At 42.8% G+C, this 24,846-nt stretch overlaps 1 protein-coding gene across 10 annotated transcripts in view; it reads left to right on the top strand.

Annotated features, from left to right (window-relative positions):
* The window catches only part of LOC121281920 (transcriptional enhancer factor TEF-5-like), a 311,062-nt gene that overhangs the window by 122,880 nt on the left and 163,336 nt on the right, over positions 1 to 24,846 (top strand). For 9 of the 10 annotated variants that reach the window (XM_041195119.1, XM_041195116.1, XM_041195113.1 and 6 more), the window contains exon 3: positions 10,402 to 10,654. The exons of the other annotated variant lie outside the window; for it this stretch is intronic. In XM_041195119.1, coding sequence (XP_041051053.1) covers positions 10,648 to 10,654 — 7 coding nt within the window. In that variant the 5' untranslated portion in view covers positions 10,402 to 10,647. The remainder of the gene's footprint in view (positions 1 to 10,401; positions 10,655 to 24,846) is intronic. 10 annotated transcript variants of the gene reach the window in all.

The raw sequence follows: 24,846 nt of genomic DNA, 5'->3' as shown, positions 1-24,846 counted from the left end.
TGGAGATAAAACAATGGATGGAAATGCATTTAAAAATAATGGAAATAGGTAGGAAAAGAAAAATAAATATAAATAAATAATTATAAATTATTCAGAAAGGCGCTGGGGATGGAGGAGAGAGTTCATGATCTGAAGTTGTTGAACTCAATATTAAGTCTGGAAGGCTGTAAAGTCCCTAATCAGAAGATGAGGTGCTGTTCCTCCAGTTTGCATTGAGTTTCACTGGAACATTGCAGCTGGCCAAGGATGGACATGTGGGCATGAGAGCTGGGTGGTGTGTTGAAATGGCAAGCAACAGGAAGGTCATGGTTATGCTTGCGGACAGACTGAATGTGTTCCGCAAAGCGGTCACCCAGTCTGCGTTGGTCTCTCCAATGTAGAGGAAACTGCATTAGGAGCACCGAATGCAGTAGACTAAATTGAGGGCAGTGCGAGTGAAGTGCTGCTTCACTTGAAAGGAGTGTTTGGGCCATTGGATGGTGAGGAGGGGGAAAGTAAAGGGGCAGGTGTTGCACCTTCTGCGGATGCATGGGAAGGTGCTGTGGGAGGGGGTTGAGGTATAGATGGAATACTCACCACTTGCCTGGATGAGTGCAACTCCTACAACACTGAAGAAGCTGGACACCGTCCAGGACAAAGCAGTCCGCTTGACTGGCACTACATCCACAAACTTTCACTCCCTCCACCACCGATGCACAGTAGCAGCAGTGTGTACCACCTACAAGATGCACTGCAGGAATTCACTAAGGCACCTTCGACAGCACCCTCCAAACCCATGACCACTATCATCTAGAAGAACAAAGGCAGCAGAAAGATGTGAACACCACCACTTGGAAGTTCCCATCCAAATCACTTATCAACCTGACTTGGAAATTTATTGCCGTTCCTTCACTGTCACTAGGTCAAAATCCTGGAACTCCCTTCCTAACAGCACTGTGGGTGTACCTACAGCACATGGACTGCAGCGGTTCAAGGTGGCAGCTCACCACCACCTTTTTGAAGGGCAACTGGCGATGGGCAATAAATGCTGGCCCAGCCAGTGACACCCACATCCCATGAATGAATTTAAAAAAAGGAAACTTTATCCAAGGGCGGGTGAGGTTTCCTAAAGCAAGTAAAAATAAAATAAAAATGTTAATACTTAAGTAATAACATGTCCTTGATCATGTGACAGAGTCATATCAGGGGTCATGTTTCATTATGTTTTTATTTTCATTCTTTTTAATATAACATATCATCTCCCTGAGGCAGCTCTGTGCCTCAAGGAGATGATGAAGCGCACACTTGCGCACATGCGCAGAGATTGCACTTGAGCTGCTGCTCCTGTTTCACGCTGGGCAGGTTTTAATTGGCCTGCCAGCGTGAAATTGCCTTCCGGCCCCAATTACAGGTGGCTTCCTGACTACTCCCATCCAGCCCGCCGACATGGGTGAAATTTTGCGCGTTAATTTATTTACAATATACTTGGCAGCAACTACATGTGTGCTTTTAACTCCAACTCTATCTCTACATTGACTGCTGAGATAGCCCACGCTACTCTCCTATTGGTTACTACAGATAATGTGATATTCCTTAAGTATTATTCTTAAAGGTACATTACACTAAATAAAACCATAATTACTATACACATCAGCCAATTTGCACACAGGAAGCTCCCACGAACAAGCAATGTGCTAATGACCAGATAATTTGTTATTGGGGTATTGTTTGAGGAATAAATATTGGCCAGGGCACCAGGGGGAATGCTCCTGTTCTTTGAAATAGTGTCATCGGTTCCTTTACATCCACCTGAAAGGAGGTGGGGCCTTGTTTCAACGCCTCATTCGAAAGACAGCCTCTCTGGCACTGCAGCACTCCCCCCAGGCACTGCACTGGAGTGTCAGCCCTGACCTCTACTCAAGTCCTGGAGTGGGACGTGAGTCCACAAAAACCCAGCAGGAAATGAGATGGCAAACTTCAGAACAGGCCTAAGATGAATGCCAAATCTCCACTTCTGATTCACAAGACCTGTGCAGTAAGGGGAAATAAGCACGATGACTAGTAAAAGAATATAGCAGCTATGTGAGGAGAATTCCAAGGCCATGCAGGCCTCATGTTAGGCTGCTGTTTGTTATCTATTTGGAGAAACAGAGATGGATTACAATATTTTGTTTGGGTGGGTGGTGTGGGGGAGGGGGTTGAAGGAAAGAGAAGATTATATTTATAAATCATTAGGTCATTCCCAACCAATGGAGAGCCGCCTTTAAGTTCACAAGCTGACATTTTATAACTGGATGACTATTCTGGCAGTCGACACTTTCAAATATACACATGCAACATTCCCAATGAACGTGTGGAGCCTGACCCCAACACTGCAACTGGTGACCCTTTGGAAGATTCCATGTTCCATGGATCCATGGGGGGGGGTGAAGCAAGGAGACAGTTTAATCTTTATCTTTGGCTAGTTTTTCCTCAAACTTCAAATAGATTTGGAGCTCTTTAATATTCCCCCACCCCCACGCTGCTCACTTTTTTTTCTTTTGCTTTTCAATGCTCTTCCTCATGGCTCTTGGATCAGTTTGTCTTTGGTCCTTGCTTTGGTTCTGCCCTGCTCTGCAGAGCTATTCAGTGAACACCTCAGTCCTGGGGCACTGGGGAAGACCTCAGGTCAAGAACCATCGATCCAAAGAGGAGCTCCCACCGATGGGATTGTTCAATTCTGCAAAGGTGTGGTCTGGACATGTGTGGGATGCATGTAGCTTTGATGTGCATGAGTACTCTTTGTTTTAAAAAAAAAGATTTATGATGCATGTAAACTAGAAGCAGCAAAATTTCTTGTGCAGTAAACAATTCCTGGTCAGATTATGTGACTAAGCGTCTAAACAAAGGACAGTGGACCCATTTACTTCACAGTGAACACTTCTGTCAGAATTGGTAGTGTTGGATTGCAGTGCAGTTTATTCTTTTCGATGATTTTTTTCCAAAAATTAGTTATTATATAGCAGTAGTTTATTGGCTTTGTATCTCTTCGATACCTCATTACAACTTCCTTTAGTTTAGATTCAATATATACAATTGGTTCCTGTGATGTCTAGATTCTGTACAGGACTTTTGGCTGGATATGCAAATCTGAACAACCCAGTATAACTTGTACACCGTGAGTTTAATTTGACAGCTAAGCAGGTTTTTACATTTTTGTCCTTATCAACATGATTAGTATGAGTGCTTGGAATCGGAGCAAGTGCCAATGTTGCACGTTCAGCTTCAAAACAATCCCACATCAGGTATTGCACAGCTGTTTACACTTAACACCAGCCTTAGGAAGATCCACAGAGTGGACTGGTGCTTTGTTTTTTTTTCTGTCACCCCTCTCTCCCTCTATCTCATGTCTGTCTTTCTCTCTCTCTTTTTCTTTCTCTCTCTCTCTCTCTCTCTCACTCCCTTCCCCCTTCCCTCTCTCTCACTGCACACACTCTCCCACTCACAGAATTGTTACAATGCTGAAGGAGACCATTTAGTCCATCATGTCGGCCCTGACTCTCTGAATGAGCAATTCACCTAGTGCCATTCGCCTGTATCCCTGCACATTCTTCCTTTACAGATAAAAGTCTAAATAATTCCCTCTTGAATGCCTCCATTGAACCTGCCTCCACCACAGTCTCAGGCAGTGCATTCCAGACCCCAAAACCATTTGCGCAAAAATGTTTTTCCTCATGTCACTGTTTCTCTTTTTTTGCCAATTATTTTAAATCTGTGCCCTCTCATTCTTGATCCCTTCATGAGTGGGAACAGTTTCTCCCTATCTACTCTGTCCAGAACCCTCATGATTTTGAGTACCTCCAGCAAATCCCCTCTCAGCCTCCTCTTCTCCAAGGAAAACAGTTGAGAGATTTTGGTACTATCTCATAACTGAAGTTCCTCATTTATTGGACTATTCTCGTGAATCTTTCTGTACTTTCTCCAATGCCTTGATATCTTTCCCAGAGTTTGGTGCCCAGAACTGGATGCAACACTCTGGCTGAGGTCAAACTAGTATTCTATACAAGTTCAACATAACCTCCTTGTTCTTGTAATCTCTGCCTCTATTAATAAAGCTTAGGGTACTATATACATTATTATCTGCTCTCTCAACCTGTCCTGCTACCTTCAGTGACTTATGCACTTTTATGTCCAGGTTCCCCTGCTCCTGCGCTCCCTTTAGAATTTTACCCTTTGTTTTATATTGGTTCTCCATGTCCTTCCTACCAAAATGAATCACTTCACACTTCCCTGCATTGAACTTCGTCTGCCACCCACCCATCCATCCATTCATCTATCCATTCCACCAACCCGTCTATTATGTCCATTTGGAGTCTACACTATCCTCCTCACAGATCACAATACTTCCAAGTTTGATATTGCCTGTAAATTTTGAAATTGTGCACTGTGCACTGTACACTGAGATTTAGATCATTAATATACATTAGGAAGGGCAAGGGTCCCAACCCTGGGGATCTCCACTGCAAACACTCCTCTAGTTCGAGAAAAAATCCACTAACCACTATTTTTTGCTTCCTGCCGTTTCATATCCATGTTGCTACCTGCCCTTTTATACCAAGAGCTATAACTTTTCCCATAAGTCTGTGGTACGGCACTGTATCAAATGTCTTTTGGAAGTCCATGAACATCACATCAACAGCATGACCCTCATCAACCCTCTGTTACCTCTTCAAAAAACTCCAGTTAGTTGAATGTGATTTTCCCTTAACAAATGGGCTTTCCTTAATTAACCCGTATTTGCCCATATTGCTATTAATTTTATCCTGAATTGTTGTTACTAGAAGTTTCCCTGCCACTGAAGTTAAACTGACTGGCTTATAGTCACTGAGCTTACCTTTATACCCTTGTTCAAAGAAAGGGTGTAATGTTTGCAATTCCCCAGTCCTCTGGCACCACCCCGAGTCTAAGGAAGAGTGAAAAATTATGGCCAATGCCTCTGCAATTTTCTCTCTCACTTCCCTCAGTATCCTTGGATGCATCTCATCCAGCCCTGGTGCTTTATCAACTTTTAAGTATAGATAGCCTATTCAATACAACCTCTTTACCAATTTTAAATCATTATAGTGCATTAATTACCTCCTATTTCATCATTGCCTGGGTAGCATCTTCTTGCTTAGTAAAGACAAGATTCAAAATATTCATTTAATACCTCCACTGTGCCTTCTGCCTCCATGTGTAAATCCCCTTTTATGTCCCTAATAGGCCCCACTCCCCCTTTTGCCACCCTTTTACTATATATATGCCTGTGGAAGACTTTGGGATTCCCTTTTATGTTAGCTGCCAGTCTCTTTTCATATTCCCTCTTTGCTTCTCTTATTTGCTTCCCCACTGAACCTTTATATATTCAGCCAAACTCTACATTGTATTATCCACATGACATTTGTCATAAGCACACTTTTTCTTCTTCTTCTTAATCTCTATCTAGTTTGTCATCCAGAGAGCTCTGGATTTGTTTACCCTACCTTTCCCTTTCAAAGGAATATACCTTGACTGTGGCTGAACTATCTGTTCTTTGAAGGTAGCCCATAGTTCAGTATTGTTTTTCCTGCCAACCTTTGACTCCCATTTATTTGGTCCAGATCTATCCTTACCTCATTGAAGCTGGCTTCCCCCCCAGTTAATTATTCTTACTTTAGATTGTTCTTTGTCCTTTTCCTTAGCCAACCTAAACCTTAGGATACATTGATCACTGTCCCTAAATGTTCTCCTACTGATACTTGATCCAATCTCACTCTCACGTCTTTCTCCCCTGCTCTCTGTCCCGAGCCCAGCCTGGCGCCCCCATCTCTCTCGGTCCTTCGGAAGAAGATGAGGTGCTCATTGTTCAATTAGTGCCAACTTTGTGTTCTGGGCCCACGTCCAGTTGAAACTGTCCCAATTGAAAGATGATCGGGAGCCAGAAAATCCATCCTGTAGTACTGGCTGAATTTGACCCCTAGTTTTGGATAGATGAATGGACATTATTCTGTGCCATTCAGTGATGTGATGGCATAAAACTCAATGTTGTTAGATAATTACTCGATGTAGAGTATAACAGGAAAAATGGATGACATTGCATGATATGTGCACAAAGGATGAGTGACTTATGAAATGTTATGGGCTTGTTTGACAGTAAACTAGACGTTCATAGCTGGTGATGCTGTGTGACAAATACCTCCGCCTGTGGATATCACGATGACTATGTTAGAAACAGACTGGGGAGGATTACTGGGGCAATTTTTGACACACTGGTAGCTGCTATGTTGTATTATGGAGTCAACAAAACCTCAACTTGTTCTCCACTCTCTCTCTGCTAGGGTAGCCTCTTTCCTGCCTCATCCAAATAGCTAATGACCTCACCCTTCCCAATCTTTGTAAGCTTCTCCATTTCTACAACCTTTGGAAAATTCTACATTTCTCCCAGACATCTTCTTGTGCCTCCAATATTTTGTTTGTTATGCCATTGGTGGCCATGTTTCAGATGTTTGGGCCCTAACCTTTCCACCTCTCTTCCCAGCATTAAAAGCCAGCTCTTTAACCAAGATCCTAATCCCTTTTCTTCAAGTCCTTTGTTTTGGTGCAGTCCCAATTTTTGTTTGATAACACTCCCAAAGTGCACTGGGATATTTTGCTATGTTCAGAGTACAATCAACTTGTTGTTGCATCTGCAAAGCTAGATGGTAAAGGTTTGGAGGTGATTTGATCACTTGGGTTTTGTGCCAAGCTCGATACGTCCTTGTTCAATCTCACTGGTCCATGAGTGTTCCAGTGACAGATGGTGATCAGAAGTGAGACCCCTGTTTTTTTTTTGCTCTCCCCTGCTTGAAGACATTGAGACTTAGTGTCTCAAAATTGTTAACAGCATTTTTTCAGTGCAAAAAAAAACAATCTTGAATGATCAGGAGTACACTGTGTGTATGAGCAGTCACCGCTGTGTTGTGGGTGAGCATAGCATGCAACTTAAACATAGCAAGGTTCCACAAGCAGCAAATGAGCTAAGCGGCCATATAGTTTGTTCTGGTCAGGCACTGGTAAGGAACATGTGAGGCCATGACCAGTGTAAGATCTGTACTGCTCGGTCTTAGAACCTTTAGCTATTGAGCCTCCGGAAAGGACATTGCTGTGGTGGATCACTCATTGTTTCTTGTTGAGAGAACCCACTGCTTCAAAATTCAGAGCGTGTCTAAAGGTCCTTCCAATGATACCATTTTCTTTTTGGTCCAGATGTCAGAATGACCTTTGTGTGCTTCCTTCCACCATTGATTCCACCCCCACCCTGAAGCATTTAAATTCAGTTCCATATGTTACTGCAGCATGATGTCGGAGCTGTGTGTGGAGGAGCACAGTCACCTGCGATTGGCTGTTTGTGTTTAGCGCTTGCACTGGTATCTTGTAGTGGGGGTTTGTGGTTTTCCGGATGATTGATTTGAACTTGCAGGATGATGGCTGGAGGGTGTGACCTGCATTGCCAATCAATGTGAAAGAGCCTAAGGAACATGTGGCCATGGCATGATTCATACCAATCTGATTGTGCTTCCTTCCAACAAATGCCCATTAACTTCCTTTAGAGATGGGACTAGTGCTTTATGTCCTAATTCCATCAGATAATAAGAGCCCAAACTGATACGGTTACTGTCGGCTACACTCTACCCTGCATTGAAAGGAAGACTTGAAAGGCCATGTGTTTCTCTAGAGTCTTTCACTAGGATGAACGAAAGGATGTCCTGTAGGATGCCCTGTAGCTCTTTCCAGTTAATGAAGTACTTTGTGAAATCTATTCACTGTTGTAACATAGAAGCCATTCTTTGAAAAGGCCATGGGCTCATTAACTACCTGAGGGACCTCAGTTTTATGTGTCATCTGAAAGATGCACCTCTGACAATGCAACACACTCCCAATGTGATACTGAGGGAGTTGGCTTTTGCTCCAATCTCTGGAGTGGAACTTGAACCCGCAACCCTCTGACTCAGAGGTGAGAATGCTATTGACTCAACCACAGTTGATACCTGAGGCTGGTACTTTAAAAATAACCCCATCAGATAGGAGTTTGTGCCCAATGTGCTTACTCTGGATGATACTGCATCCTGTACTAAGTTGCCATTGGGGTTAGATTTAGATTTCAGTACTGCCAAAGCACTGAGTGTTGTACCCACTTTTTGATGTACTTTACATCCAGAACTACTGCTTTTATATCTTCATAAAAAGATAAGACAGGTATGGCTCCATTTGCCAACTAATCTGGGGCAGGTTTGTATACAGCTTTAGTTGGACAAAAAAAAGGACTCAGCTTTTAACGTATAGGATTCTATTTAGCTCCCATGCTTCAATTAATCACTTTTTTTCTTCTTTCTCATCTGATCTTCCAATTGTCTGTTTCTATAACGTCCCCAGCTTAGCGACTATATCAATGATAGAATTGTTTTCGTTCATTCTTCAAGAAAAAAAGGACTTGTATTTATATAGAGCCTTTCATGATGTCTTGATGTCCAAATGCATTTTACAGCCAGTGACGTACATTTTGAAGTGTAGTCACTGTTGTAATGTAGGGAACGTAGCAGCTAATTTGAGCACAGCAAGGTCCCACAGACAGCAATGTGATAATGACCAGATAATTTTCCTTGATGTTAATGGAGGGATAAATGTTGGCCAGAATACAGGGCAGAAATTCCATTTTTAAATTTAAATTTTATATTTACCTGAACAGGCAGACAGGACCTCAATTTAATTTCTCATCTGAAAGTTGGCACCTACGACAATGCAGCACTCCTTCAGAATGAAGTGTCAACTCAAACCATCTACTGTAAATAAAAACCCTTCCTGTATATCACGTCTTTGACCTCAAGACATTTCCAAGTAGAACTGTAAACAAGTGAAGTACTTTTAAAAGTGTAGTCACTGTTGTAATGTTGGAAAAATGGCAGCCAACTTTTTTGTTTTATTCTTTCATTGGATGTGGGCATCGCTGGCACGGCCAGCATTTATTGCCTATTCATAATTTCCCTTGAGGTGGTGGTGAGCTGCTGCCTTGAGCGCTGTAGTCTGTGTAGGTACACCCACAATGCTGTTAGGGAGGGAGTTCCAGGATTTTGACCCAGCGACAGTGAAGGAATAGCGATATATTTCTAAGTCAGGTTGGTGAGTGGCTTGGAGGGAACTTTCAGGTGATGGTGTTCCTATGTCCTTCTAGATGGTAGTGGTTGTGGGTTTGGAAGGTGCTGTCTAAGGAGTCTTGCTGAGTTCCTGCAGTGCATCTTGTAGATGGTACACACTGCTGCTACTGTGCATCGGTGGTGGGGGGGAGTGAATGTTTGTGGAAGGGGCGCTAATGAAGTGGGCTGCTTTGTCCTGGATGGTGTCAAGCTTCTTGAGTGTTGTAGGAGCGGCACTCATTCAGGTAAGTGGGCAGTATTCCATCACACTCCTGACTTGTGCCTTTGTAGATGGTGGACAGGCTTTGGGGAGTCAGGAGGTGAATTACTCACTGCAGAATTCCCAGCCTCAGTATTTATATGTCAGTTTCTGGTCAATGGTAACGCCCAGGATGTTGAAAGTGGGGGATTCAGTGATGGTAATGTCATTGAATGTTCAGGCAAGATGGTTAGATTCTTTCTTCTTGGAGGTGGTCTTGCCTGACACTTGTGCAGTGCAAATTTTATCTGCACAATAGCAATATGATGATGATCAGATAATCTGATTTTTTTAAGTAATGTTAGATGAGGGGTAATTATTGGCTAGGAAACTGGGAACAACTTTCCTGGCCTTTTTCCAAATAGTGTCATGGGATCTATGTCCACCTGAGTGGACAAATGGGGCCTTGTTTTAGTATCTCACCTGAGAGATGGCATCTCTATCAGTGTAACATAGATTTTTGTGCTAAAGTCTCTAACCTAAACAGCGAGTGGTGGTGGCACAGTGTAGTGATTATCTCCAATGTGTAGCATTGTGAGGCTGGATTTACAAGTTGAGTATCCTTTATCTGGAAATCTGAAAACTGAACACGTCTAAAAACTGCACTTTTTTTGAACCTCGTTGACCTTAGCGCAGGAAGTCTAGCTGTTTGCCTGAACTGTTTACCTTGTGATTTTCGTGGTCGCCATGTCATAAAGAAACTCATTACAGGTACCCTGTATTTATTATTCAGTGATGAATCTTACTTTTCCAGCCGTTTTATTAACTTTAGGCCATAGTTAGCCAAGGCTTCGGCTGTTGTGATGTAAGTTTGAGGTATCTGAAAACCAAAATTATGTGAAATACAGAATGCAGTGGCCCTGAGGGTTTTGGATAAAGGCGACTCGACCTGTACGTTGGTGCCAGTCACGGTATATGATGTGGTTGCCAATGGCCGATGCCACCTTCCTGACCTATGTGCACTAATCTTATTCTGTTTCCTTGCTGTCTTTGCAGGTTTCTCTTCAGTGACCACCGGCTCTTCTCAGAGCCCCACCAGCTGCCACAATTGCGTCCAACGACTGGAATGGGAGTGGGAGCCCCGGAGAGGGGAGGCAGGACGGGGGGGATGGGTTGGAAAAATCATTGGATAATGACGCCGAGGGAGTATGGAGTCCTGACATTGAGCAGAGTTTCCAGGAGGCCTTGGCCATATATCCACCATGTGGGCGACGGAAGATTATCCTGTCTGATGAGGGCAAGATGTATGGTAGGTGCCTGTGGCAGCAGAGGTCTCCTATGTCTTAGTGACTCTGGGCTAGAAACTTATCAATATAATTATAATATTGATCCTGATTTCCATAAAACACTCCAGTCCTTGCGGTGCCCACCAGTTACAGAAGGCCTGTAGCCTACTGGTGGTTCTCCTGTGTCCTCTTCAAGATTAGACAAGTCGGTTAGACAACTAGGGTGACCCCACCCCCATTGAGGGCCATGTCCATCCATTCTGGACATAATGATAGCCACCTTAGGCAAGCCCAGCAGTTGATCCATGATATGTTTACCTCCCTTTGCACTGGGTGACCAGAGATTGGGATTGAAGTGTGGGTAGAAATTGAGGAGCAGCCGCCTTAATGATCAAATTAATGATCCTGCACTTGACACACGTATGGAAGATGGACTCACCCAAGCTGCAGAAATTACAATTAGCCTGTAAGTCCGTCAAAAATTAACTGCTACAACAAGTGTTAGTAACATTGCTGAAAAGAGAGACATGTTGCTGAAGCTTTTTGTCTTGCACTCACCAGGACAAGTGCAAGAATGTGAAATTTCAAATGATCACAGCAGTTTATACTACAGGATAAAGAGATGCTGAATGGTTGGCAAGTCGACTCTGGCTGAGGCGTTGCAATGGAGAAAACAACAGGACTCCCCAAGCTCCCAGTGTCAACTTGCCAACCAATCAGCATCTTTCTCTGCTGTCGTGTAAATTGTTGTAATCATTTGAAATTTGGCATTTTTATTTGTCCTGATGAGTATAAGGTGAAAAGCTTTAGCAACATGTCTCTCTTTTCATAAAGATTCAAGTTCTGTGCTCCCAAGTGGCTGACTGTCGGGAATGTCAACTAGGTTTCCATGTCAGTACATTTTTATTTGGGGGTGAGATGTCACGTTGCCTTTGTCAAGTCAAATTGTTCCAGAAGCTGCGAGGTTGGGTGTACTGTTTGTTTTTGTCATGTGTGATTCCTGTTTCTTAAACATCGACCTCGTCATTCTCTATTCAGAGATAGCAGTCATAACGCAGCCTTGGCTTTCAGAATGGGTTTCACATTATTTTTCAACAGAAGATTTAAACCCAGCAGTGAGATCAGATGCAATCTGTAAATCCCAACTTTGAGGAGATGCTTGGGTTTCTCATCTCTCTCCCTTCAATTTCCACAGTGGAATAGAGAGGTGAACAAGGAGGTTGAAATGTTGGGCAGAACTAGTCTTGGTTGTCATGTGAAGTTAAGATTGTTAAGCACAGTGTTTCAGACCGATGTGAATGTTTGCTTCTTGCAGACTATGGCTTGGGAATTGCTCAGGAGACGTGACTTGCTGAGAGGTTCCTTCAGTCAGTGCTGGTACTGATGTGAGGCTGCGATACTGGAACTTCTGTGTGTTCTGGGACAAGGGGATGCTGTATTGGCAGGATTGAATTATTGTAAGGTTGTTACTCCCCTGATATTTGATGGATTTTTTTTTGACATTGAGATTCCTACACTGGTTTGATTCCTGTTCTAGATCTTTGAATATAAAGCAGGAACTTTGATGTAGATGTTATTGGGGTGGTTTTGGGCACAACCATTTTTCTGTACTTTAAGGGTGTGTGTGAGAATCACTCTCTAACCTTTCCTGTGTCTGTGCGCGTGTGCGAGTCAGTGCGCATGCACACGCATACAGTCTCCATCCTTTCTCCTGTGTGCATGAAGCTGTTGAGGCAACCTCATGGATTTCACTCAAGAATCTTCTCTTCCATTTGCATATCTCTGAGATGCACTGGAAAATCCATTGGTGGGATGTTGTCTCGGTTTATTCCTTCCCAACCTGCCAGTTTTTGTCCTGGGTTTTTCTAGTGAAGGGATCCCTGAGACAGGTATATGATTGATTGGATTTAAGGTTCAGTTTCTTTGAGGGATTCCTGGTAGTAAAAGAAGAGAAACACACTGGAAAGGCTCTATCTTTTGATCTTTTCTAGTTATCCCTTTGACACCTCCATGCCAGTCAGAAGACCAAAAGGCCTTAAAAGTTTTGACAATTAGCAAGTTATTACACCTGTTCAGTGCAGTGTTTGGGAAAGTGAATATGTTGAGGGACATAGTCATCAGCTAACGTGTCGTGTAAGATCACGGAGTAATGGAACATTAATGTTCTTTACTTTAGTGGTTGCTTCATGTTGCTCTGAGACCCCTCTTTTCAAGTCTGAGAAGCTCCCCAGTCCCTACCCACATCTCAGATAATGACAGGACTGCACAGCCTCTTGGGCTCTCCTCTGAATCCTTTCTACTTAACGCTTGAATGTTCCCACTCGTGCCTTGACAGTGAGAACTGGACTTGAGCTTTTGAGCCACTATCAGGCCAGCGACTCACCCTGTGGCTGCAGTGCACCACTCGGGCCATAGATTCTGACTCTTTCTCTGTTGATTGTGGTTTTAACTTGGTTGAATATGTTGGGTGTGTAATTCTAACTGTGTATTTGCAGAACAATAAATCGGGTGCTGGGAGAATGCAGACTAAGTAGCAATGCCCTAAGAATCGGTGCTCTTCACTGACCTAATTTACATGAACAATTGGATTCAGAACTCAGCACAAACTTGGAAATGATAAATCATCGGTGATAGTTGAAAGTGAGGGGTAACTAAATGAATGAATTGGATTAAGGGTCGAGTGGGAGAATAGTATTCATGTTCCCCAGTTCCTTATCATGATTCCTATTCCTGATGCGTGAATCTCAATTTCCAATCCATTCCTCGTTTCTACACTGAGCAGTCTCTGGGACTCCCTGTGAATTGCCCATTCCTTTTCAAGAATGTGGAGCAACCTTGTGTTTCAGATCCTCATTCTATGGGGTGCTGTCTGCACCAAGACCTGTGATGGGGAGAGCTGTTGGCAGGAGCCAGCCAGTCTCTGACTCACTGATCGTCTCTCTCCAGATAGAAGAGCTGTTACTGACCATCTCAGCCTTCTTGTGCACGCACAACCTCCAGAGATCAAAGAACAAAGACATCTGCATTTATATTTATATAGCACCTTGTTAAGATGTCTCTCAGCCAATGGACAACTTTTGAAGTACAGTCACTATTGTCATGCAGATGAGCATAACAGGCAAGCATCGTCAGAACTTGAGTTCTATCAAGTTCTCTCAAGTTCTGTCGAAGGGTCATGAGGACTCGAAACGTCAACTCTTTTCTTCTCCGCCGATGCTGCCAGACCTGCTGAGTTTTTCCAGGTAATTCTGTTTTTGTTTTGGATTTCCAGCATCCGCAGTTTTTTTGTTTTTATCTTAAGCATCGTCAGGTTCCACAAACAACAATTAATATTGAATATTGCTGAAAAGAGGCATGTGTCAAAATTTTTCATATTGTACTGGCTCATTTACACTTGCTAGATGTGATGCACATTCATACGCAGGACCTGTTTTCTGTAAACAATAGGAATTTCAAGCCTTCTGCCTTTGTTTTTGAATTACCCGTGTGTTTGGGGAATCTGTAGTTTCCTGTTGTTTTCTCCATGGCAACACCTCGGCCAATCAAGAGTCGACTTGCCAACCAAACAGCAACATTTTCTCCTGCAGTTTTAATTGTTGTGATAGGTTGAAATTTGGCATTCTTGTGTTTGTCCTGAGAAGCTTTGGCAACATGTCTCTCCTTTCAACAATTAATCAGATTTTTAGCGTTGTTAGTGCTTCAGATTATGTGGAATATATAGCACAGGTCATTTGGCCTAACCAGTTCATGCTAGTTTTTATACTTCACTCGAGCCTTCTCCCATCTTTCATCATTGAAATCTATCCTTTATTCCATACTCCCTCAAATCCTTGTTTAGTTTCCCCTTAAATGCATCTATACTCTTCCCTTCAACCTTTCCCTGTCGTAGCGGGTTCCACATTCTCACCACTCTATGGATAACAAAGTTTCTTTTGAATTCCTTGTTGGATTTCTTGGTGACTATCTTATATTGATGGCTCCTCGTTATGCTCTTCCCCACAGTGTGATATTTTTGTGGGACAGAGAAGAGCCAGTGTGCCAGGTGGAATTTTAAGTACCTAACTGAACTAGTTTATTCCTGTTTGACTATATATACATGCACAAATGGCTACAAGAGGGTGATATTACATTATTACATTCCTCCCTCTTTAATGAGAAAGTACAAATGTTGAAATTCCATACAACTTAAATACATTTCTTGTTTTTAATTTATTTATAAATCTGACTTAACCACTGAAATCTTATTCCTGAGAGGATGCCTCCTTTCTTTACCCAACCTTTCAAAACTTGGAACCCTTCTGGGCCTGAGTCTGAGGAGAAGTTTTCTCCAACCATGACTGACTGACTGACTGATTTTGACCTTGACCTTCTTCAATTGAAATTTTCACTTCATCTGACATGTCTGACTGACTCTGACTCGGAACTGAACTAGGATAAGGCACAATTTGTGTTGGAATAACTATTGATATTCTACTCGTATCCCAACTATCCAATCAGATTTATTCCCTTCTTTGTGAACCTCTGAAGGTAAACATGATCTACACGTACAAGCTTAACCTTTCCACTACCAAACATCTGGACCAAATACGTGCAAGGACCATATTTTCATGACTCTTTTTGGTATCCACTTCAACCACTTATGATGATGATCTTTCACCTTAACCTCCTTTCTCCCGCTCTACCCCTATCATGACTCTTTCTGTCTGGAATGTTTTTCTTCTACTGGCTTTGCTAAATGTGGCTTCAGCAATGAAAATCTTGTTCTGGGCTGCCTTCTATGAAACAATTCTGCTGGGAGTAATATGTAGTGTGTTACAATAAATAAACAACAAATTCATCAGTTTGTGTATCAATGACAACTGGCGTTTCTTCCAATTTGTATCCAGCATTTGTTTAATGAAAGCAATCTTAACTAATTGTACTATGCTCTTGGCTGCTCTGTTTGAAGCAGGATGATACGGTGGAACTGTAGTGTTCATTCTCATAAATTTTAGAAATTCTTGTGAACAAAACTAAGGTCTGTTGTCAGACACAATTTTATAAGCAGCAAACAAACTATGTAAAATATCCAGAGTTTTGTGAGTTGTTCAATTAATTGAAACTGCTCAAGTCACTTTGGCTATCTGTCACAATGAGTAGGTGTTGCCCTTCAGATTCTACAAAATCTATGTGCAGCCTCTGCCATACTCCAGCTGGCCATTTCTGTGGTTGCAAAGGTACCGATGGCAGCTTGTCTGTACTGCTTGACACACACTACACTATTTCACTTTGTCTTCTGTGTACTTATCTAATCCTGGCCTCCGAAGATAGCTTTTCATTAGACTCTTTGTCAAGCTCATCCCTAAGGATCGATCATGTAAGTCACCTAGCAACTGTGATCTATACCTTTCAGAAATTACAACTCTGGCTGCCCACATAACACACCCTTTATCAACAGGCAATTCACTCTTCCACAAACAAAAGGCCTAATTTCTAATTCAAGTATCTGTGTCAGACACCCATTTGTGATATAGTTGTATACCCTTTGCCAATTCAGCATCCCACGGTTTCTACCAAGGTAATCTGCTGTGACTGGCAACTTCATCTATGAGTATTGCCAATAAAAGAGACATGTCAAAGCTTTTCGTCTTGCACTTATCAGCACACTATGCAAGAGTACCAACATAAGGGGAAAACAACAATTTATACTGTATGTGAAGAGACTGCTGATTGGTTGGCAAGTGGACTCTGGTGGAGGCATTGCCATGGAGAATGCACCAATGATGGCGACTGACAATTTTGGTGTGCCTTCATCCCAAATGAAACAGGAAGAGATATTTGCTGAGTTCAAACTCCTCTACTCCCAACTATCCCGCCACAAACTGGCATTCACTGAAGCCACTGAATCCTTTAAAGCGCGCCTAGCTGATCTAGCGTACACATATTGCAAGATTCCAAACTCACATGGCAAAGCGAATGTCTTACAGCATCGCAAGGCCTTAAGACCAACCCAGGCGTAACTTGAAACTAGAAAAAGAGATGGAAATAGCCAACCTTAACGAGCGTGATTATATTAACAAAATGCACGTTATTCTTAACGACAGGTCCAAATTCGTATCCATTGGGCCTGCTGCTCAACATGACCAGACATTCTTGCTTGAAAATAGGCTTAAAAAAAATCCTGCTACATTTAAGTAAGAGTGATGAGCTACGCTTGTTATATATGACAGGGTTCATCCTCATGGCATATGTATGGGCTGCCCAAGGCACACACAAGTAATGACCCTTCAATCCCCATCTTATCGATGACTGGTTCTGCACAACATGACTTGGTCAAATGGTTGGGTGAATTGTTACAATCAGTTTTAACCAAATTTTCCAAGCACAGGTGAAGGACGCCTTCACATTTGCGAAGGCCATACATGCCTGTTCACCCTTGTTCCATTTACACTGTAACACTATATCGTGGCAATCTAGACCCATCACCATTGCGTGAATCAGTATTCATTGAACTTAGGAACTCGGCAACTCGTGCAGTTGAGTTCAGTTTTAATGACACCATGTATGCCCAAATAGATGGTGTTGCCATGGGATCCCCTCTAGGCACAGCTCTCGCAAGCGTCTTTGTTGGGTTCCATGAGAAACGTATCTGCAATGGAATGACATCTAGCCCTCACATATTTCCGATATGTGGATTATATGTTTTCTATATTTAAATCCAAGGCTGCACGTAATGATTTCCTTACACTTCTTCATGGGCTCCACCCTGCACTCAAATTCACCTTTGAAATGGAGCAGCCAAATGAACTCCACTTCCTTTGTTTGTTTTGAGTCCGTATGACTCTTCCTTAGAGCTAAAGAGCCTCTATAGCTCTAAAGAAGAGCCACATGGACTTGAAACGTTAACTCTGTTTCTTTCTCCACAGATTCTGCCATATCTGCTGAGTTTTACCAGCATTTTCTGTGCCAGTGTGATGCTAGGTATGTAGGCCGTATGTCCCAAAGACTGGCTGATCATATCAAACAGCATGTCCCAACAGCTGTTCGCAATGAGTCAAGGTACAGACTGTATCCAATCAGCTCATGCTTACAAAACTCAAAACAGTGTCCAATATCAGATGTGATTCCGAGACGACCTATCTGCACTTGGAGAGGCAAGGTTGGATCAGGGACAGTCAGCATGGCTTTGTGAAACAAATTTGATTGAATTTTTGAAGAGGTGACTCGGTGTATAGATGAGGGTAGTGCAGTTAATCTAGTTTATATGGATTTCAGCAAAGCCTTTGACAAGGCCCCACATGGGAGACTTAAAAGAAGGCACATGCACATGGGATACAGGGTAATAGATAAGGTGGATTCAAAATTGGCTTAGTTGTAGGAGACAGAGGGCAATGACAAAAGACGGCTTTAGTGACTGGAAACCAGTGTCCAGTGGCGTACCACAGGGATCTGTGCTGGGTCCCCTATTATTCGCCATTTGTATAAACAGCATAGATGACTGTGGGGAATAGGATTAGTAAGTTTGCGGATGACACAAAGATTGGTTGGGTGGTTAACAGTGAGGTTGAGTGTCTTGGGCTACAGGAAGATATAGACGGGATGGTCAAATGGGCAGATAAGTGGCAGATGGAAGTTAACCCTGAAAAGTGTGAGGTAATACACTTTGGAAGGAGTAATTTGACAAGGAAGTACTCAATGGATGGCATGACACTAGGAAATTCTGAGGAACAAAGGTTCCTTGGCGTGTGTGTCCATAGATCTCTGAAGGTGGAGGGTCATGTTAGTGGGTGGTGAAAAAGGCATGTGGGACATTTGCCTTTATTAATCGAGGCATAGATTACAAAAATAGGGAGGTCGTACTGGAGTTATATAGAACCTTGATGAGGCCACAGCTGGAGTACTATGTGCAACTCTGGTCGCCACATTATAGGAAGGATGTGATTGCACTGGAGGGGGTGCAGAGGAGATTCACCAGGATGTTGCCTGGGATGAAACATTTAAGTTATGAAGAGAGTTTTCGTTGGAGCAGAGAAGACTGGGGGGGGGGGGGCGACCTGATCGAGGTGTACAAGATTGAGGGGCATGGACAGGGTGGATAAGGAGCAACTGTTCCCCTTAGTTGAAGGGTCAGTCACAAGGGGACATAAGTCCAAGGTGAGAGGCAGGAGGTTTAGGGGAGATGTGAGGAAAAACCTTCTTACCCAGAGGGTGGTGACGGTCTGGAATATGCTGCCTGGGAGGTGGTGGTGGCGGGTTGCTTCACATCTTATAAAAAGTACCTGGATGAGCACTTGGTACGTCTTAGCATTCAAGGCTATGGGCCAAGTGCTGGTAAATGGAATTAGGTTGGTAGGTCAGGTGTTTCTGACGTGTCGGTGCAGACTCAATGGGCTGAAGGGCCTCTTCTGCACTGCGTGATTCTGTGATTGGGCAACATTGCTAAATAATCCTCAGTGTACTAAGAACTATACTTACAACCAATTTAAGATGGGCAGTCAGGCTCACAGTGTGGTGCATTTGCGTGTACTGGAAGTTGCATATATTAATAAACAGGGCCCTGTTCTGAACATGTACACATATTGCGCCTCTTTCAGCTAAACAAAATAAGTGATAGCCATTTGCTGACTCATTCCTCTGGATGATGCCTTGACCAATCAGGGTCAAGCTGCCTGGTTTGAATTTCAAACTATGCTTGGCAGTTAACTGTCAGACACCATTGCTGATGCATTCTCCATGGCAACACCTTTACCAATCAGAGCCCACTTGCTAACCAATCAACATTCTTCACATACAGTATAAATTGTTGTTTTCCTCTTATATTGGCATTCTTGCGAAGTGTCCTGATGAGTGCGAGATGAAAAGCTTTGACATGTCTCTTTCTTCAGCAATACTCAGTTTCAGTACTACCGAACGACTATTCATCTATGTGTGAACTGAAAAATACATCTTCTCTGTAGGGCCCTATTTCTGACGGGGATGGTAATCTGGACATTGCGTCGGCTTTGCAGTGATCTTCCGATCGTCTATATTTAATGTCCACAAAATCAAAGCCCATTTCTGCATTCAGGCTGCAGCTAAAGTGGGTACTGGAGACATTGGATTCAAAATAGCTGTCAGTGGCTTATGATCAGTTTCAATTGTGAAATTACGACCATACATTTATGAAACCATCTTACTCCAAAAATCAAAGACAACGCTTCACATTGTAACTGAGCATAATTCTGCTCACTGGCACTGAGGGTGCATTTGTGAAATGCAATCAGTCTCTCCTCCCCATTAGCCAACACGTGCGATCACAGCACCTACTCCATACTCTATATAGAGAGGCATCACATGCTAGCTCAGCCTTTTTGGACACTTCGTAATGTACGAGCGTTGTACCATCTATCAATTTACTTTTATCCAACTGGAATGCTTTGTCACACTCCCTTGTCCATTCCACGGAACACCCTTCCTCAAGAGTCCATTTAATGGATGCAATAAGGTTGCCAAATTTGTTATGAACTTACCACGGTAATTGATTAAGCCCAAAAAAGATCTGAACTCTGAGATCCTGAGGGTGTGGTGCATTTCTTATTGCTTGAATCTTACTCTTGGTGGGATGTAACCCATCTTTGTCTACCCTGTGACCAAAATACTCTATTGATTGAGCATTTCATTCACTTCTGGGCCTGCTTCAGTCAGAAATATTGCACGTTTGTGTGCCTTCACCCGAGCTCCATGCTTTTTCAAATGGTAGAAAAGCTTATTTGGCCTGGCTTCATGGGTCTGCCTGTTTGGAGCTGAAATAATTATATCATCCAAATAGTACACCACCCCACCCCCCACCCCTGAATTTGTTGCAAAATTTGGTTCATTATCCATGGAAAAATCCAGGAGCTGAAGAAACACCAAATGGCAGACATTGAAATTGAAAAAGGCCAATGTGTTTATTAATAGTCAAATAGTCAAATTTAGACTCATCGTAGGCATTTGTCAGATGGAACTCTAAAAATCTGGCCTCCTGGCAACATCGTGAACAGATCCTCCACGTCCGGCATAGTATCGGATGGATTACATTTCAGTACCTGATTTGCGGTTAACTTATTGTCATCATCTGACTTTGATGCTGCCACTATGGGAGTACCCCAATTACTCTGTTCTACTTTGGAGATAATGTTCTTGGTCTCAATTCCTCCTCTAGAGTGTAGAGTATGGATGGGGCCTGCACTAAAATGTTGTGCGTTGTATGTTGGCCTTGTATCCTTCAACTGGTTTATCGGTTTTACAAAATATCTGAGGCTACTTGACGGTCAGGTCATCTTGCATTGTGAATTTCACTTCTATGCAAAAATGCTCATTCCAATTTAACTTAAAGTGCTGTTAACAAGTTTCTTTCTAATAAGGCTAGTGTTTCAACCTTCACTACAATGATGGGCAATTTTGCACTTTGCCCCTTGTATGTGACTGGAACCAGCACAGTTTCCATTATGGGGATTTTCTCTCCTCCATAACTTTGTAATTCAATGCATGATTTTTCCAGCTGACATTGACTCAATTTATGATGGTATAGTGATTCAGGAATCAAGCTGACTGCCCCCGTGTTGACCTCCATGTTTACTGGACCTCCATCCAATGCCACTTGGACTGTGATGCCTGTGAATTTCGACTGGACACTTTGTATTTCATATTGTATGGGTCTCGACGGGCCCTTCATCAACCTGGTGCTGTTCAACAACCGTCTGTAGTGACTGTGGTTTCCTTCAGCCAGCATTTTTTCCGGTTGCATTCTTCTGCCAGGCCTTGGCAAGATTACCTTTCTTCTTCACAAATGGACAATTCCGTGCCCCATTTTAGCCTAAGCACTGATAACGAGGCTTTGTTGTACCCCTGCATCTACTAACTGTCTTTGTTGGGGCCTCCTGCTTACTCAGCTGCAGCTTATTTACTTCAGCAGACAACTGCCAGTCGTTAACTCTGACTTCTCTCAAGTTACAATCTGCTATGTCCATGGACAATGCTGTTTGGCAAGCTGTGTTGAATGCTAACTTTGGCAATGTCAGCAACTTACTGTGAATACATTCATGTTTTAAACCGCACACGAATCTGTCCCGCAATCTCCCTCTTGAAATTCTCCAAAATTACAATGAATAGACAACTTTTTCAAGGCCACAATAAAGACCCCAGTATCCTCACTGGGCAACTATTCCTGGTTTTGAACCGATAGCTTTCAGCAATCTCCAACGGTTTGGGATTATAGTGCTGCTCAAATTTACACAAAATGCCTGACAGCGGCGGCTCTTTTGGCTTAGCAAGCGCAAGCAAATTGTTGAGCATTTCATTCACTTCTGGGCCTGCTTCAGTCAGAAATATTGCCCTTTTCCCTTTCCTCCACTGCCTGAGTAACAGCCGGATTATCAGGAATATCGAGGATATTATTAGCAGTGAAATACATCTCAAGGCTCTCCATGTACACAAAGAATCTCGATCTCAGCTATGTTCTCCCAAATGCCCAATAATAGCTGTTAATGCAGCGATTTTTGAAGGTCCCTCCGCCCAAGTGTATAAGCGACCTTTCATTAAGACTGGATTTTTAAAACTATTCTCAGGAAAAGAAAACTTTCAGCTCCACCCACTGGTTTGTTGGAAGCTTCTCCAACCCAAATTTGTTTGGCTAGGGACATCCACAACCCCACCTGCTTGCCAGACCCTGATACCTTTGCAGAACAGAAAAGAGACAGTGTGCCACATATGTCAACCACCCAACTGAACTAGTTCATTCTGGTTTGATTATATATACATACACAGACAAATGGTCACGATAGGGTGCTATTACACTATTATAATGCTCTCTATCTATTCCATCAAAGCCCTCAATCCCAAAGACCTCCATTAGGTCAGCCTAATTTTTCTTTTCTCTGCTTTCTTTTCTCAAGAGAAAACAGACCCTGCCTGTCAATCCTTTCCCGACTTGCACATTTGCACTTTCATCTTTGCAAATCTCCTTTGTACCCCCACCAGTGTTGCCACACCACCGCCCATCCCACCCCCCAACACACACACGCACATGCGCGCGCACAAAATATATGGCAATAGGAACTGCATGCAGCGCTCCAAGTGTGGTCCGACTCAGGTTTGGCATAAGGGAAGAATGTAGGTCCAGGATACTGAGCATAATCCCTTTCTCATTTAATCATGCCCCAGCTTCTTTATTGACCCGAAACACTGGAGCAAGCAGATATAACATTGTATGAATATTTACCCTTTAAGAAAAACAAATTATATCAATAGGTTATGCAAATAGTACTGGGGAGAGGAGTTTGGAGAGTAGCGGACCAAGATTTAAATAGAAGGATGGGAACCCTGACAAGTATTGTGGAACGATACTTGATAATTCTTGCAGTATCACAGAATCTTTACAGTGCAGAAGGAGGCCATTTGGCCCATCGAGTCTGCACTGGCTGTCTGAAAGAGCATTCCACCTAGCCCTAGTCCCTTACCTTATCTCCGTAACCCTGCATGTTATTTTTTTCAGATAGCAATCCAATTTCCTTTTGAATACCTCGATCAAACCTGCCTCCACCACCCTCTCAGGAAGTTCATTCCAGACTCCAACTACCTTTTGGGTGAAAAATCTTTTCCCTCACATCACTTTTACTCCTTTAGCCAATTATTTTGTATCTGTACCCTCTAGTTCTTGATGCTTTCTTAAGTGGGAACAGTTTCTCACAATTTACCCTGTCCCTATCCCTCAGGATCTTTCATACCTCTATCAAGTCACCTCTCAGCCTTCTTTCCTCCAAGGAAAACAGTCCCAACCTCTCCAATCTATCCTCATAGCTACAGTTCTTCATCCTGGGAATCATTCTTGTGAATCTCCTCTGTATTCTCTCCAAAGTCTTCACATCCTTCCTGAAATATGATGCCCCGAACTGGAGGCCTAACTAGTGTCTTATACAAAACAAAAACAGAATTACCTGGAAGAACTCAGCAGGTCTGGCAGCATCAGCGGAGAAGAAAAGAGTTGACGTTTCGAGTCCTCATGACCCTTCGACAGGGTCTGTTCTGTCGAAGGGTCATGAGGACTCGAAACGTCAACTCTTTTCTTCTCCGCCGATGCTGCCAGACCTGCTGAGTTTTTCCAGGTAATTCTGTTTTTGTTTTGGATTTCCAGTGTCCGCAATTTTTTTGTTTTTATCTTTATTGTCTTATACAAGTTCAATATGACTTCCTTTGTTGTACTCAATGCCCCATTAATAAGGCCTAAGATGCTATTTGCTATATGAACTCTCTAAACATGCCCTGCTATCTTCAATGATCTATGTACATATACACCAAGGTCCCTCTGTTCCTGCACCTCTTTTAGAGTTTCTCCCTTTATTTTGTATTGTCGCTCCATATTCTTCCTGCCAAAATGAATCACCTCCCACTTTTCTACATTAAACTTCACCTGCCATTTGTCTGCCCAATCCAGCAACATGTCCATTTCCTTTTGAACTTCAAGACTATCCTCATCGCAGTTGACAATGTTTCCAATCTTCATAGCATCTGCAAATTTTGAAATCATGCCATGCACACCACAGTCTAGGTCATTAATATACATCAGGAAGGTAGGAGTATTTGTGCAGAGCTTTCCCCTTGAGAGATTAAGTGGGTGGAATTCATGGTAAACTGGATTGTAATTGTGCTGACGAGATGGGTTGAAATTTCTTTTTTAAATTTGTACTTTCTTGAGCTCTGTGCATTGTTTTTTCTTGTTGGATGTTTCTCTCTTTCCCCAGGGCCATGTTTACAGCTTGGTCCTTCAAAGCTGTAATGAGAGTTCGGCCAGGCCTTGTTAAACCTGTTTCTCTGTTGACAAAACACATCAGTTAGCGATAAGTGGGAGTGAGGACAATGGAGACAAGATCGTCAACCAGCCCAGCAGCTGTTTGTGGGGATGGGTGGGGCTGCAGAACACTGCAACAGCACTTTATCTCCTACACTGATCCTAATCTCAACCACCTTCCCCTCCACGGATCTCCCTTGGTTACAGACGGCCTGTTTTAGACAACACGAAAGTAATTCCCAATCACACCCGCACACCTCTCCCTGTGGGTCAAGTCTGAAATGATCTTTTATTGATTTTTTTTTCTTTATTGAAAAGGTCATTTAGCCTCTTGAACCTGTTCTATTCGGTTGTATCAAGGCTGATCTTTATCTTAACTCCATCTACCACCCTGGTTCCATAACACGTAATATCCTTGCCTAATTTTAA

The sequence above is a fragment of the Carcharodon carcharias genome, chromosome 9 (assembly GCF_017639515.1).
Source record: "Carcharodon carcharias isolate sCarCar2 chromosome 9, sCarCar2.pri, whole genome shotgun sequence".
Classification (NCBI taxonomy): Eukaryota; Metazoa; Chordata; class Chondrichthyes; order Lamniformes; family Lamnidae; genus Carcharodon; species Carcharodon carcharias.
This window is presented reverse-complemented; position numbering and strand designations above follow the sequence as displayed.